At 43.8% G+C, this 17,155-nt stretch overlaps 1 protein-coding gene across 3 annotated transcripts in view; it reads left to right on the top strand.

Moving 5' to 3' along the window:
- Positions 1–17,155, top strand: part of LOC123514490 (protein enabled-like) — a 135,329-nt gene that overhangs the window by 2,519 nt on the left and 115,655 nt on the right. Inside the window, exons 1-2 of one of the 3 annotated variants that reach the window (XM_045272371.1) lie at positions 5,136–5,152; positions 5,916–6,166. The exons of 1 other annotated variant lie outside the window; for it this stretch is intronic. In XM_045272371.1, the coding sequence (XP_045128306.1) occupies positions 6,156–6,166 (11 nt within the window). In that variant the 5' untranslated portion in view covers positions 5,136–5,152; positions 5,916–6,155. Of the gene's footprint in view, positions 1–5,135; positions 5,153–5,915; positions 6,167–17,155 lie in introns of those variants that run through there. One more of the 3 variants, XM_045272369.1, reaches the window with a different exon arrangement.

Raw genomic sequence — 17,155 nt, 5'->3', positions numbered from 1 at the left:
AGCTACGTAACACTAAAATCTGAAATGAGGTCCTCTATGCCTCTGATATGTTTTTTTTTACATTTTTAGCTCTTGTCACAAGGAGCAATAAGGATTTAAACCTACAGTAGGGAAATTAACATAAATGCAAGTGGTGGTATAAACATGATCGATTTAGACTCACAGGAGAAAGTGAAGGATGCAAAGTCACTGCTTGTAGTACAGGAGCATCAAAATGCGATGGGATAGCTTGAGATGGAAGTGGAGGATCTGAAGGACTGCCCCCTGGACTTACTAGCTGAGATTTGAATAAACCAATCTACATCAACACTTGTGTTAACTGTCTTGAAATTACATGATATACTGCTGATGCTGATGCCCAGTTAGTAGCTTTTATCCAGAGCACCATAGCTAAGAGAGAATCACTGAGCTTGAAAGAGTTAAAGACCTCTGAAGAACTCATGAATCTAAGATATCAAAAGATCTTAGATTCTACCAATGACTTGAAATTATATTATTGTGAAGACCTGATAGAATTTGTAACTTGGTTAAAATGCACGTTAAAATGTCTCACTCAACTATAAAGCTGGAGCCAGAAAGAAAGGCTGTAGTGGTGGAGAGGTTGGGCATTTCATTTCTGAGTCCTATGGACTCACTGGCTATCTCTTCCTCTCAGATTACTTTTTTCATTGTGTTTGTCTTCCCTTCTCCTTTTTGTTATTATACTTATCCTAAATTTTCCTTCATCTGATATTAGGTAAATTATCACTTAATTCTTTTGTGGAAACTTAGGAACAAACCAGAGGTGTATATTATTGGAAGTGAGGAAAGTCTAGAGGAGGAGAAGGAGAAGATTTTCGAAGAAGACTTCATCTCTGTGGTGAAGCTTGATGTAAAGAGAGTTAGAACAGCAATATAGATCTTTACTGCCAATGTTATTGTGGTGAAAGACAGTTTGTGGTTCATGAGACCTAGGTGATGCCAGCTGCCTGAAGGTGAGGCAGATGAAGACGAGGATCCTGGTAACACTTGGGATTCCTGAGAGACAATAAAGTGACAAGTTGGTAGTATATATTCTTTTATCGAAGGAGGATATAGATTGTGTTGGGAAGACTCAAAAGAGATAGATGTAAAAGTGAATGTTGTATTGCTTGAAAATATGAGTGGTGCATGTGGTTGCATATATTTATTATAGTGTTAAGTGCTGGCAGGACAGGTGTAAGGACCTTTGTATATTTTTATGATTGGTCAAGAAAAAAAGAGGATAAAAGTAGACAAATAAGTGAATAAATGGAAAGTCTGCCCTCTAATGATATATTTACACCAGCAAGATAGTGATACTGAATACCAGACATCACAGAGGAATGAAGATCCTTATAGTACCTACAGGTGTTGAGGTACAGTGGTTGTTTGCATGTGTGTGTGTATGTGTGTATTCATGGTGGGTCTCACATGAGAGGTTCAGGCTTCAGGCCATGTTGGTGATTGACATTCTGGGGAGAAAGTAGAAGTAAGGTAGTGTTAGTGTTGGTTAGTCAAATTGTACCACCAAGGGATGCAGTAACAGCATACTGAACACTTTGTTGCTCATCACCACATTACTGGCATTCCCTCGTGTTACATATGCCATTCCTCTGTTTGCTTATTCTTTAATTTACAAGCTTCTCTGATGGTTTCACTCTCCATCTGGGTTCAGTGCAAACCTGGTGTGATTGCTTAGAGTGTCAGATTTCAGAGGTAAATAGGTATGCATGTAGTATACATTGTTTAATTTAACTGTTGTGCTCTCTGAAAGATCAGCAATGGTATGTGCCTAATTTGTAAGTCTTCCCAGTGGCTGCTGACACTGTTTAGGTACATGACAACACACATGCATCATGAGCATAGTGCTAACTGATGGAGCCGTCTTGGGCAAAATGATATTAAGAAAATTTATGAATCATAATAACACCCATATTATTGTTTTCTAATCATCAATCTTTTTATTGGTATGTATAGTATATTTATATTCTCCATCCACATAGTTTTAAGTCTGTTTGCTTCAAGTTTGAAAAGGTTACTCCTCCTGCTATGTATTGCAGACCTGTGATCTGTGCCTTGGTTTTAGCAGTATCCCTGATTTCTGTATGTAATTTAGTACCTACACATTAAAAAAAAAAAAAAAATCAGTTCACAATTTTATTTTTTTAAATGTTAGCTCTTTTCTGACTACCATCGAGTTGTACTCACTTTTATACATGGTAGATTTTTAACAGTGCAGGATGGCACAAGTTGCATACAGACTCTTCACCCACTGTCTGACTGACTGGTCTTATTCTATGGAGAACATTTATCTATCATGTAAACACACTTGGGACCTCAATATTTAGTGCTCAGGACTAGAAAACTTAAATGAGTGGAATTTTAAAAACTCATTATTTTGAAAGATGTTAGAGAGGTGGATTAAATAAGGATGAGAGAGAGAGAGAGAGAGAGAGAGAGAGAGAGAGAGAGAGAGAGAGAGAGAGAGAGAGAAGAAAATTGTGCAGTGAGATTGTAGGAGGAGGGGATGCATGCAGTTAGCAAGATCAAAAGAGGAGTTAGCATGAAAATAGTGTTGAAGATAGGAGATGCAACATTGTGGAGTGCCTCCCATACATGCGAAGAATATTTCATACATTGGTGGATGTACAAAGTTAGCAGTTGGGGGGTGAGAAAAACTGGCAGAGACGACTCACTCACTCTCAGTGTGCTTGACACCTCCACATAGTGGAAGTTTTTCAATTCTGCCTCACTGGTCACTACCAATCATGTGACATTTGCCAGCTTCCAGCACTATAAGCTGAAGTTTGAGACACTGCATCCCATGTTACTCAAGGATGTGTGCATTTTTCTCTGCCTAACATCAGCTCATAAACCATCCTTAATAAGATTTTTGATTAGCACACCAATTTTAGACTAAACTTTTTTTCTGTCTCCTCATGTGACCTCAAAGAGGTTAATTATTTTTATGCACCATGAAAGTTACACAGTAACATCTGTATACATTGTAATAATGTGCAGTCACGAAGGTGCAGACCATCCTGTTCAACCATCGAAGTAGATGACCTTCCTGGCTAGAAGTGATGGAAAGGTAATAATAATAATAATAATAATAATAATAATGATATACGATTTATTAGTTTGGCAATGTAAAAAATTGGAGGAGGAGGATGTGATGAATGTAGTGAGTTGGCTGAGGTGGCATGGCATGTCAGGAAGGGAGAGGAGGGCCATTTACTCAGAAGAGCACTGGAGTAGGAGATGCTGGTTAGGAAATCAGTGAAAAGACTGAAGAAGACCTTGAGATTGTGTGTGGAGGAAGACATGGGGAAGGATGAATATTGTTTATGACTGCAAACTGTGGAAAAGACTCTTGAGCTGCACAGCTTGTAAGGAGAGTAAGGACATTTAAGTGAAATAATGATTGAATCATTAATGCTGTATCATGTGAGGAGGAACCTCAGTTGTCTTTTTGAGAAATATCTCTTTTAAATAAGTATTCATAAGTAAATTGGTTCTTTGTGCTCTATAACCTTATCAGGGACAAAGTTTTGAATGTAGCATGCTAAGTCAAATATTTCAACCTTGAAGACCATCTTAGATGATTATTATCTCTGCAAGAAACAGAACTTGCTGTGGCTGATGTCAGGTGTAGGACTGGGTCTGAATGGCAGATTTGGTTTGTGAACAAACAGTACTGCCCTCCAGCCAAGATATTTGGGATGCCTCAAGATGCACAACAACTGTTCCTGTAAAGGATATCAAGACAGTTTTGTTTTGCTTGCAGGCTTCTTTGCCAGAACAGTGGATGCATTTTGCTGTCAATCCTTTTGATTGAAAGACACAAAACATCCTGAATAATGCTGTAAATGCTTGAGTCCCTTGCTGTGTATGTCACAGTCTCTGTTCAGCTGGCAGGGGAGAGGGACGAGAAGCAAGAGGAGCCTTGACACAACCAGCCATTGCTGCTGGCTACCCCACAAGACCACCCCAGTCAGTGTGGCATGGCATACTGCTGAACCTTCATAACTACTAGGCCAGGCTCTTTTTGTATGTATAATTTTATGGTTTCATTTTGCTCATCATGGTTGTGTTGAGTGCTAACTTTGGTATTGGCTGTGTGAATGAGAAACCGTCTTCATTTCCTCTAGCTTTCCCAATTCTACCGTTTATGTATGAGATTTTTTTTTACAGTAGTGAATGTCTTCTATCTTCATATTATTATTATTATTATTATTATTATTATTATTATTATTATTATTATTATTATTATTATTATTATTATTTAATTTTTTTTTTTTTTTTCCCACTACCACTGCTTTGTGTTGCTGCATATTGCTGCTTAAACATTACTGTAGATGACTTTGGAACACCACAATTTTTGTATACACTGTGTTTTGCAAAGGCCTGGAGAAGAAGTGATGGAAGTTTTTTTGTATTTTATTTTATTTCTTCAAGTAATAAGTTTGACCTACAAGGTGGAGCAATTTTCTTACCCCAGGACCCTTTATTCCCAAAGCCTGGCCGGTGAGTGTGTGGCGGCTGTGTAAATATTTGAAGTCATGCACTGCTTCAATCTGGTAAATATTTATGTGTGAGTTACAGTTATAAGGCAAGTGTAGACTCTTACCGGTTGTTTTTAGGCTTTACTTGTAGTGAAACCAATGAGTCATACATTCCTCTTGGGTACCAAAGGCCACTTATTGATTAGCGACTTTATACTTTCATTAATTAATTTGTTGCTTGATTAAGTAAATAATTTTGTTGCAGGATAAAAAATGCTGTCATCATATGAAATTCTCTCTCTCTCTCTCTCTCTCTCTCTCTCTCTCTCTCTCTCTCTCTCTCTCTCTCTCTCTCTCTCTCTCTCTCTCTCTCTCTCTCTCTCTCTCTCTCTCTCTCTCGTGTCTGTGTGTGTGTGTGTGTGTGTGTGTGTGTGTGTGTGTGTGTGTGTGTGTGTGTGTGTGTTACTCCCCCACAAGACAAACCACGTGAGAGCACGAGTGTGTGGTATCTTAGGAGCAATGGATAAGATAATACACGATAACGCTAGTGTTGGTGAGATACCGAGGCGGCGACTCTCACCCTTGGCTCCCTCAGCGTATAGTGCCGAGCGCCGTCGCAGGGGAAAGAGATCTATCTAGGAGTGTCTGTAATATTCAGGACCGTATTTTGAAACACATCTGCATCGCGCCTCCACTACTTTCTCAAGGCTTTAGTTGAAGTGGCATGGGTTAAATTTAATGTTTTTTTGCGGTGCTAGTGATGGATTAACAAGATTTTACGTGATCAACAGGATAAACAAAACAGTGCCAGTAATCTCTGTGGCCTTTGAAAATAGTCATGGTGAGAAAGCAGATGGTTTTAGAATTCAGACCTCGTTGGACGTGGTGTGCGTGTTCGTGGTTCAGGGTGCGTGGTGCGATACTGGCTAGAGGCTTGGTTGGTGGTGTGGGTGCAGGTGTGGCCAAGCTACGGGAGGGCTGGGCCAGTTGACGCGGATCACCGATGGATACCACCTGTGAATAATAGAACAGAAATGACTGAAGGTTGCTAAGAGGAAAAAAAAAAAAAAGGCGGTGAGGGTGGCTGTACGCAGTGTGGGGCGTGCGTTCAGCTACCCTCACCTTCACCATTCCTGCTGATGGTGCCTCGTGTGTCCTGAAGTTGGCTCGGGGAGTGGGGCGTGGTGCGCGGCGTCACTGTGGGCGTGTGGGTAGGAAGATCGGCACTGTCCCTTGGAGTGGCAGGAAAATCGTGAATTTGAAAACCTCAGGACTAACTTGTGAGGGGAGATCCTTGCCGCCTCCTCCCTGGTCGGTGGGAAAGGGTTGCCGGGGCGTGGGGCGAGGGAGGGAGGGAGGGTTTGAGGGGAACACTTCTTGATCCTGGGAGTCACGGCGGGAGTGTTCCAGGAGGCGCGTGTGAGGCAGTGGTGAAAGCCCCAGCACAGCGTGAGACTATAAGAAAGTGCGTACCAGCTTCCACCGAGACACTTGTCCTCAACTGTTAAATCCGAGTGGTCTGTAGCCCGTGGTGCGTGTAGTGCCCCGTGGTAGTGTCCCTGTCGTGGCTGCGGCTCCCCCTTCACCGCCACCACCACCACCACCACTCAACACTCAACACTTCGCCCGGTGACCAGCAGAGCACCAACCATGGAGGCAGGGTCAGTGGACATGTTTACATATATCCAACTGAACCCCTCACCCTCACTGCCCCAATCACACTGTGCCCCTCCCCGCCCCTCCCCGCCCCTTTCCCTACACCACACTACTGACGCTGGTGGTGAGCGGCCCTCCATTGTAAATACTCGGGTGGCTTCCCTCCTCAGGGTTGTTCTGCTGCCCTCAGATTTATCTTCGTCAGGAGTCATTGTCTGTTAAATTCTTACTGACTGATGATGGTTTTGTGTCTTGTGTGTGTGTATTGTAGCTCTCTCTCTCTCTCTCTCTCTCTCTCTCTCTCTCTCTCTCTCTCTCTCTCTCTCTCTCTCTCTCTCTCTCTCTCTCTCTCTCTCTCTCTCTTCCCACACACCACTTATCCTATTTTGCAGTTCTTCCATCATCTTGTTTCCAGGCATCCTCTCAGTCAGTCAGTCAGTCTGTCTGTCTAGTCTGAGAGAGAGAGAGAGAGAGAGAGAGAGAGAGAGAGAGAGAGTGTGTGTGTGTGTGTGTGTGTGTGTGTGTGTGTGTGTGTGTGTGTGAATCTATAATTTCTCTCTCTCTCTCTCTCTCTCTCTCTCTCTCTCTCTCTCTCTCTCTCTCTCTCTCTCTCTCTCTCTCTCTCTCTCTCTCTCTCTGATTAGTTAACGTGTTTTTGTCTATACATTTCACTCTTTCACTCTCAGTGCTACACATCAATATTTCTGTCTCTAACACGTGACTTAGCACCTACATAGTTATCATCATCTATTTTGTCACTCACTTCCGTGGATTGTCTTCGTGTACACTTTGTATTGTCATGTATTGTTATCGTAATTGTCATGCCAAGTTGCCGCATTACTACACACACCAAGAGGGATTGCTGTGTCACCTTGTCTGTGTGTGTTTCTGAAGAGAGAGAGAGAGAGGCTGGGGGAGAGGAGGGGAGGAGAGGCTTGCTGTTTCTCGTGTGTGTGTGTGTGTGTGTGTGTGTGTGTGTGTGTGTGTGTGTGTGTGTGTGTGTTAGGTGACAGCTAGTTAGCCAATGAATATTCGTCTCTCTCTCTCTCTCTCTCTCTCTCTCTCTCTCTCTCTCTCTCTCTCTCTCTCTCTCTCGTGCGTGTGTATGTGTGTTAGGGAGTTTGGCAAAGGACATGAAACTATCCTAAAAGAGAAAAAAATGCCTACTACTACTACTACTACTACTACTACTACTACTACTACTACTACTACTACTACTACTGTATTATTGCTGTTACTATTACATCATCTTATTACTTTATCACCTGCTTCCTCCTCCTCCTCCTCCACTTCCTTTTCCTCTTCCTCTTCCTCTTCCTATTCTGTTGACCTTTCTTTTTTATATCTGCTATTGCCTCCTCCTCCTCCTCCTCCTCCTCCTCCTCCTCCTCCTCCTCCTCCTGAAGGCGGTGGTGCAGGGGCCGCGTCTTTCGCCATGTCCTGTGCTCTGTATTCCCAAACGTGCCGTCCCTCCTGCTGGAGGCGTCTGAGGCTGAGCAGGAACGTGTGTGTGTGTGTGTGTGTGTGTGTGTGTTTGTGTTTGTGTTTGAAGATTGTAGTGACAAATTAACAAGATTGCTGTTTTGTTTTGGGGATAAACAGTCTTGAGAACACGGCTAATAATTTTTGGTGTGGCCTTTGAGAGAGAGAGAGAGAGAGAGAGAGAGAGAGAGAGAGAGAGAGAGAGAGAGAGTTGTAGATAGTAGATGGTAAGCCTCATTAATGGCGACGGTAACGAGCCTTAGAGGGAGGTGGAAGAAAGAAATGATGATGAGGTGAGTGGCTGGATGGAGGTGTTTTCTCCCACCCTGGCAAGATAATAGTTCCATTACACAACCCACCTGTGTTTCCTGCGTAGGAGGAGGCGGAGTGGGGCGGGGCGGGGATTATTATCAACGTTGATAAGGCTTGTGATAAGCCAAGACGTGTGAGGCGCGGGAGGGGCTGACTCATCCATCCTGTAACTTGCTGCTGCTTATCGCGTCTCCTCTGCCCCCGTCACCCCTCACCTCCGTTGCCCGCCCCAAGGTGTCGCTTTAAGGTTATGCCAGGCCAGTGTTCTGAAACGCTCTGCTGTCTCACTATGACTGTTTTGAAAGGCTACATCAAAGATATGTTGTAGTTTGCCTAATTCTTAAGTGTTTCTCCTGCCAATAATGTGGAAGCCTTGTTGAAATGTCACTAAAATGGTAAACACGTTGTGCTCCCATGCTGGGACTGCGTTCAAGGGCCACAACAGGGATGATTAACATGGTTTTCAAGTGTTTCTTGTTTTTAATGTAAAAATCTTGATTCTGTCACTACTATACCTTAAGAATACTATTAAAAACCCTATGTCACTTCACCTTTTGGAATAGTGGAGGTAACGGTGTGACGCTGATGACAGGGCAACACTGCAGCTGTATAGTGTCCTCCGCTCCTTACGCTAGGGCCCCTCACGCTGCAGGAAGACTGATAAGAAAAAAAATATATATCTTTGAATCATTTCCTCTTTGATAATAGATATTCAAAACGTTGAGAAAATCAGTAAATTTTGCTGATAAGAGGAAGAGAATGAACACAGAGATAAAAATCCGGATATTCAAGAAACATAGAGCTAGAAATCACAGGAGGGAGTCCCATTACAAAAATAAGTCTCCCGTAACGCAGCGCAGGAAGGGAAGGAAGAAAGGGTTCGGTGATGTCTCGTCTCGGAGTGGTAAGAATGGATGGGGGAGAAGGGGGTGAAGAAGGGTGGCGCTCTTCTCCACGAGTTGGGAGATGATGGGAGGTTGACACAATACACACTGATACTTGCCACTCTACTCCCTCTCCACCTTTTCTCAGACGTCCATGCTTTGAAACACTTCCACGCTAAACCTCCGCTTCTTTCCAAAGGCTGTAGGTGAAACTGTACTGGTTTGTTTGTAAGGATGTTTTATGGATGCGTTGGTAGACTAATAAGATTTCTGCATTGTTAAAGGGTGAATAGTCCTGAGAATCCGACTAATCATCTCTGGCCTTGGAAAATAGTCGTGGTGAGAGAGCAAAGCGTTTTTAGAATACGGTTCACAAACAGCCACCATGTATACTGTTCTTTGCCGGTTGATGTTCCTCAGCTAACTTCCCTACAGTTAATTGGGTGACTGACTGTGTGGTGTTTGGTGTGGTGACTAACTGTAGTGTGTGGTGACAATGTTTGATGTGTGGTGTGATGACTATATGGTGAGTAGTGACTGACCGTTTGGTGTGTGGTACATATTGACTGAGTAACTATGTGGTGTGTGGTGACTGACTGTGATGTGTGGTGTGGTAGTATCTTGAAGAGGGAGACTGACTGACTAGGGAACATAACTCTAATGATCTCTGTAGCCTCTGATAACAGTCCTCATGGGGGGTGAGAACGTTCAAGACTACGAGCATTGCATTAAATAACGTGCAGGACTTACCTCTAGAGACTGTGCTGGGAGTGTATCTACGTCAAGTCACAATGATGATAACGATAGTAGTAGTAGTAGTAGTAGTAGTAGTAGTAGTAGTAGTAATGATGATAATACTCAATTACTCCTCTCGATCATTTTGTTGTGTTGATAGACCTTTGTGTATAGGAATGTGAGTGATGTAAAGGTTGAGAATGGCAGTGGGTGATGCGGGTGGTGGTGGTGGTTGTGGTGGCGCTGCCTTGCCTCCCATGAGTACCTGAGAAGACGTGGCGAAATGTATACGTACTTACTGCCTTTTTGGAGTTCCCTGCAAAGTACTGAGTGCGGCCTTGCGACCTGTTCACACTTACTTTTGGACGCGTGTGTGTCAGCGCCGGGCAGGGAGTGGTGGCCGGCTGACAGTGTAATAGTATTGTACGTACTCACAGTTGACATTTTCCGCGCCTCAACTTGGATCTGTGTTTAGTCTAGTCCAGTGCTGTAGTTCTGGCTGTCGTCACTCAGCGTGTCTCTACGCGTCACCTCTGCTTTATTAATGTACTTCTAATTATTCCTTTGTAATATCTATGGGCTCAGTCTATTGGCAGCAGCTATGTCTTTTTTGCTTGAGTGGTGGGAATGTTTTGATTGCTGCACGAGGTGATGCCATCACTGCATAGGAACAGTGGGATAATCCAAGCAAGGAATAATTTAGATAGTTGGGACTTGTTCACGCAATTTGGCGCAGGGGAAGATAACGGCAGTGAGTGTGCCTCGCTCCAGTGGCCCACAGCCCAACTGGCAGCGGCGGGACAAAGCCGCGGGTTTGATGTTTGTTTTCTCTCATCACACCAACGCCCCTCAACTGCTCATTTCCATGCGTGTCCTCGCGGCGCCTCATCCCGAAGTGCGGCTCGGTCAGGTGCTGCATGTGACCCGGGCGTCCCTCTGGCGTGCTGTGTTTGGGTGCCTTTGCCGCCCCATAGGGTCAGTAGTGTGGGTGTGGACAGAAGTGAGGAAATAGGGCTTAAGTGAGTGACCATTGTAGCTGTGTCGCGCATCCCATCCTGGTCGCGTAGGCCTGTCGGAAGGCGGCTGCGACCTTCGCGTCAGTGGTGGCAGGCAGGCAGGCACCATGAGGTGGAGGCCTTGCCCTGAGCCTGTCCTCCAGTTAGTGGTTTTGTTTTCGCCTGCCTCGTGACTCAGCCGCTTTGACAACACTAGGGTCGTGGAGAGGTAGCGGGTAGCGGTAGGCGACATGAGTTGGCATCCTGCGTGGTTGTTGGGAAGGGAAGGGGGTGGGGGTGGGAATGCCAGGGCGGCGGTGATGGCTCGATGCCTCATGGCTGTGGGGACTTCCTGCCCATTAGATAAAAAAAAAAAAATGTTTGTGTGTGTAATTCACCTCGGTCACCTGCTGGTCACATAGCCAGTCTTCCCCATTACGGAGCGAGCTCAGAGCTCATAAACCGATCTTCGGGTAGGACTTGAGACCACATCACATACAACGCACACCGGGAAAGCGAGGCCACAACCCCTCGAGTTACATCCCTTACCTATTTACTGTTAGGTGAACAGGGGCCACACATTAAGAGGCTTGCCCATTTGCCTCGCCGCTTCCCGGGACTCGAACCCGGGCCTCTCGATTGTGAGTCGAGCGTGCTAACCACTACACTACGCGGTGTGTATGTGTGTTCACCTTTTTTTCACCTCGGTCGCCTTCTGGTCCCCCAGCCAGTCTTCCCCATTACGGAGCGAGCTCAGAGCTTATAGACCGATCTTCGGGTAGGACTGAGACCACAACATACACCGGGAAAGCGAGGCCACAACCCCTCGAGTTACATCCCTTACCTATTTACTGCTAGGTGAACAGGGGCCACACATTAAGAGGCTTGCCCATTTACCTCGCCGCTTCTGGGACTCGAACCCGGCCCTCTCGATTGTGAGTCTAGCGTGCTAACCACTACACTACGCGGTGTGTGTGTGTGTGGGTGTGTGTGTGTGAGAGAGAGAGAGAGAGAGAGAGATTTGTAGTCATAGTCATAGTCATTTTATGTGAGGAGGAGGGAGAGGAGGGACGGGGGAGGCGGAGAGGATTGGTGTCGGAGCATGAGCATAAGCGTGAGTAAAGGGAACGTCCTGTGCGAGGCTGAATCACCCGAGGCTGGCAGGCAGGAGGAGGTGGGTCAAACAGCGCGGCGAATCCCTCTCGTCCTCTCATTTTGGTTCCCCCCACAATGCTTCTGCGGTAAAGAAAACGGAGAAAATTGAAAAGAGAGTGAACGAGTGGCTTGAGGCATCATGGAGGATAGGAAAGGTGTGTGTGTGTGTGTGTGTGTGTGTGTGTGATGACGGCTCCTGCATGGCTCACTTTTTTTTTTTATCATGGTGGTCTTTAATTTTGTATTCTCGAGGGTTTTTTTTTCTTTTTCTTTTTTCTATTTTTCACTCCGTCTCTTTTTCCTTCTCTATATTTTATTTTTTTTATCTTTTCGTCTTAGTTTTTTCTCCTTTTCTTTTGCTTTTTGTATTCTTCCGTTTCTCTCTCTCTCTCTCTCTCTCTCTCTCTCTCTCTCTCTCTCTCTCTCTCTCTCTCTCTCTCTCTCTCTCTCTCTCTCTCTCTCTGATTCTTCCATGTCTCCGGATAGATTCGTTTTCACTTCCAGTCTAATTTTCTTCTTTCGTTTCACCTTCCTGATTATTTAACCTTAACAATCATCTTCATTTCACTTTCCATACCTTCCATGTCCATTCCCAGTTAGCAGTCATCATCGTTTGACTTTCCAGACCTCTCGTGTTAATTTCCAGTAGGTTACCGTTTTCCTTTTATTTATATATGTTGTGTACCATTTTCCGGTTTAACACCCTCCCCCCCTGTCTTTGTTTCATCATTCATACTCTTCCTGGTTTATAATTCCTACTAGTTCCCTCCTTGATTTCGGTTCCCATAGCCTTCCTTGTTAGTATCTCAGTCTCCGTTTTTCGTTTTACTCTTCAGAATTTTCAGTGTCTGGTTTTTAGTCTATTTTTTTCTTTTTTTAGGCCTTCAAATCTCTAGAATGTATTTATTTCCATTCAAATCTCTAGGGTAGTTATTTCTAGTCTGCGTATATTTTTGTTTCGCTTTTCAGACTCTTCATTTCTCATATCCAGTTAATTTTCTTGTTCATTTCACCCTCCAGACTCTCTTAATACCTCTTCCATAACCATTTCTCATCTCTCATCTTCCATCTTCATACGTTATTTTCACCGTTTCACTTCCTAAACTCATATTCACATTTCTAGTAGCTTTCCTCGTTCGCTTCACCTTGCAGACCCTCCCATATCCACATCCTGCTTGCCGTACTTCTGAAACCCATGCGCTAAACCTCTTAAGACCATATTCTAAGACACTTCAGCGCCGTATCTATTAATATATATATATATATATATATATATATATATATATATATATATATATATATATATATATATATATATATATATCTTGTAAAGACACTATGGAAATTTTACTAGTTTTTAATCCTTTCCTTACTGAGACCCATTTTTACCTAGAGATTTGTGCACGATTAGATCATTTTATTGACATTAGGGAGGATATATGGAGGGCAGAAAATTAATGGCCAGAGTCTTTACTATTTTTAATCTTCACATGAGTTTCTAAAGCTCTGTAAAATCACTAGATATTTAGGAGAATTGATATGAAAACGCGTGATGGTACTGAAGAGGTTAAGGATGTTATATGGCTGTAGTGATAGAGAAATAAGATTTTAACATTACCAACAGGAGAAACATTCTTGTGAACCCGAGTAATTGTATATGTGGCCTTTGGAGATGATAATGGTGAGAGAGCAAGTGAAGGAGTGTATAAGAGTAGGTACCACCCCCCACGACCCCCTTACGACTTGGTGTTCTTCACGCGTCACGATTATTGCGACGTGGGGTGTGTTGTGGTGTGCTAATCCGCGGAGCAGTGGCGGCAGCAGGCGGCGTGGTGATGAGTGCCTGGGGAAGGGTAGGGAGTGAGGGGAGTGCCTAGGGAGGGGGAGGGAGTGACGGGATAAGTTGTCCCCTCCTGACGTGACACCAATGATACTTGCTTCTCTTGGACGTGTGATTTCTCAATAGCTCGGAACTTTTAGCCGGGTGTCATGTCGTCGTGTTGTCGTCCGTTTCTTTATTCTTTGTATCCGTGTCTTTGTTCTGTCTTTCTTTTTGTTTTGTCTTTTTTTCTTAGTTGTATTTTACTAGTTCTATTTCTTATTCATACGTCGTCTTGTTCTTTCCGCCTCCTCAGCTTTTTCATGTGTAGTTTTCCTCCTCTGTGTTCCTGCATTGGCACCCTAATTGTTTGTGCTCTTTTTTTCCCCCTCTTCTTATTCCATTGATCTTGTTCTTCCTTGGCTTTTTTTACTCTTTATATTTCTCTGGACAGCTGTCCTTTCACCTCTTACAAAGTCATGTTACATTTCTTCCTTTCAATTCCCTATCCATATTTAGCCTAGTTCTTCATTATTTTTCTCCTTTGAATTTTATCTCTTGCTAATTTCTAACCCCATGCACATACCTCGTGTTACATTACTTCCGTACACATCTCATTCCGAACGCTGTTTTGTTCGTCCTTATATTTCACAACGCGTCCTTTGCGTCACATCCTATTAGTGTAGAAAGTAAACAGACAATCATGCAGGCTTCGTATAGACAAGTGACTGAATGAATCAGCTATCACCGAAGCAGGAAATAGCTCCTCCGTCAGACAGTTCTTTTGTGTGTTCAGGATTCTTTGAGGTGCAAGCGTTTTCTCCTTATTAATCATTTCCTTCCGCTCTACTCCGACGCCTTCCCTTTTCCCTGCACCCTCCCCATCGTGGTTCTCCCTCCTCGTGGCCTATTATGTGTTGCCGAGGCCTTGTGTTGTGTTGTATTGAATTGGTGATGGGTCGTGTCTTGAGGGACGGAGATAGAGACATAAATGGTCGTAACCAACCTTTATGTAGCTGTGTGGACTCATTTCAGCTGGTATTGCTACTTGTGTTACAGACTGTGTTGACTGGTGTTGTTGGTGGTGCTATTGCTGTTGCTGTTTTTGTTGCTCCGGGTGCTTTAACTGTTATTAGTACTAATCTTGTATGCTCTCTTGGTTTTGCTGTTGTGGTTTTATTGCTGCTACTACTGCTACTGCTGCTATTGCTACTGCTACTGCTGCTACTGCTGCTGCTGCTGCTGCTGCTGATGATGATGATGATGATGATGATGATGTTACTATTACTGCTGTTACTACTACTGCTGTACTACTACTACTACTACTACTACTACTACTACTACTACTACTACTACTACTACTACTACTACTGTTTGAATACTGCTTTATTGTATCAGTCACCTCAGCACTGTGGCCTCATTTGTTGGAGCGCCATCTGTTCAACGTATCTGAGTAATGAATTAATTGTTACTGCTGCTGCTACTGCCGCCACCAGCACCACCACCACCACCACCACTGCTACTGCTGCTCCTGTTTTGTTTTCTTTTGATGATTGAGACTGAGATGAAAATTGTATTGTTAATGTTTTTTTACTACTACTACTACTACTACTACTACTACTACTTAGCTATAAACTTACATCCCTACCAACCTGAATGCTCCATGTATTGTAATTGTTGTTGTTGTTGTTGTTGTTGTTGTTGTTGTTGTTGTTGTTGTTATTGGTGTTATTGTTATTGCTATTGTTACTTCTACTACTTATTTATCTTCCTACATCCTCTCCTACCACACATGTATTGTAATTGTTGTTGTTGTTGTTGTTGTTGTTGTTGTTGTTGTTGTTATTGCTATTGTTACTTCTACTTATTTATCTTTCTACATCCTTATCCTACCACCTTTGTTGTTGTTGTTGTTGTTGTTGTTGTTCTTCCACACTGCAACACCATCATACGCAGCATTGTACTAATATTTTCCCTGCGCAGTTCAAGAGAGAGAGAGAGAGAGAGAGAGAGAGAGAGAGACTTCCACTGTATTTTTGTTTCTTCAGTTGAGACAAAGCGAGACGGCTTGTGTCTTATCTTGGCAACCTCCTTTTGACGGGAATCTCAGCTCGGTATTTGGGTAATGTTTGTAGTAGTGGTGGTGGTGGTGGTAGTAGTAGTAATGGTGGTATTATTATTATTAGTAGTAGTAGTGGTAGTAGTAGTAGTAGTAGTAGTAGTAGTAGTAGTGGTAGGAGTAGTGGTCATGATGGTAGTAAATTATTCATTCTCTCTCTCTCTCTCTCTCTCTCTCTCTCTCTCTCTCTCTCTCTCTCTCTCTCTCTCTCTCTCTCTCTCTCTCTCTCTCTCTCTCTCTCTCTCTCTCTCTCTCTCTCAAACATGACAAATTAACATGCTCTACAGATTACTTGAGGACAGGCTGCCAGAGAGAGAGAGAGAGAGAGAGAGAGAGAGAGAGAAAGCAATGGTCGTGAAGGTAAAAGACGTTATACTACTACTACTACTACTACTAATAATAATAATAATAATAATAATAATAATAATGATAATGATAATAATGTCTTTCTTTGTTTATTACAGGTAAGTGGAAGGCGATAGAGCTGCCGAAGACGTAGTAAGTGTGCTTAACTCTCGCCTTTGTGTGTGTGTGTGTGTGTGTGTGTGTGTGTGTGTGTGTGTGTGTGTGTGTGTGTCTCCTCATGAACGCTTTTCTTTTGTTGTGTCTTGTGGTGTCATCGAAGTGAACTGAAGTGGTGAGTTGAATTAGGTGTGTGTGTGTGTGTGTGTGTGTGTGTGTGTGTGTGTGTGTGTGTGTGTGTGTGTGTGTGTGTGTGTGAGTGTGATAACTGACTCATTGATGAGCCGAGAGAGAGAGAGAGAGAGAGAGAGAGAGAGAGAGCTAATTTTGTATTTAACTTTTTAGACACGTGATAAGGAAATCAGGTTGAGGTGAGATCGTACCAGATTCTCTCTCTCTCTCTCTCTCTCTCTCTCTCTCTCTCTCTCTCTCTCTCTCTCTCTCTCTCTCTCTCTCTCTCTCTCTCTCTCTCTCTCTCTCTCTCTCTCTGTTAGCCATCCTGCTCACTCACACTATCGCCATCATGTTGAGTCACGAGCCTGCCTTCCTCTTCCCCTCTCCCTCTCCCTCTCCCTCTCCGTCTCCCACAGTGCTCTCCTCGTCCGGCCCAGTGGATTTACCAGTGAGTGAGTGGCCTGTAGCTCTTTTTCTTGATGTGCGTGTGTATGTGCGTGCGTGCGTGCTTGGTTATCGTCACTCCCTCACCACCCCTCTCCCATGACCCAAAGCAGGCACCCCACTCTCTCTCTCTCTCTCTCTCTCTCTCTCTCTCTCTCTCTCTCTCTCTCTCTCTCTCTCTCTCTCTCTCTCTCTCTCTCTCTCTCTCTCTCTCTCTCTCTCTCTCTCTCTCTCTCTCTCTCTGGCCAAGAACGACAAAAAGAGCGATAAGAAAAGACCCAGTGAGATTCCCAGTCCCCAAAGGAAAGGTCAAAAGTGACATTTCAAAGATGCAGGGTGTCTCTTGAATTCAAGTTTCCCTCGTGAAAGAATACAAGTCACAGGAAGGAGAGAATGCAGAAGCAGGCAGGGAA

The sequence above is a fragment of the Portunus trituberculatus genome, chromosome 38 (assembly GCF_017591435.1).
Source record: "Portunus trituberculatus isolate SZX2019 chromosome 38, ASM1759143v1, whole genome shotgun sequence".
NCBI classification, from domain to species: Eukaryota; Metazoa; Arthropoda; class Malacostraca; order Decapoda; family Portunidae; genus Portunus; species Portunus trituberculatus.
The sequence above is the reverse complement of the archived record's forward strand: the minus strand, read 5'-3'. Positions and strand labels throughout refer to the sequence as shown.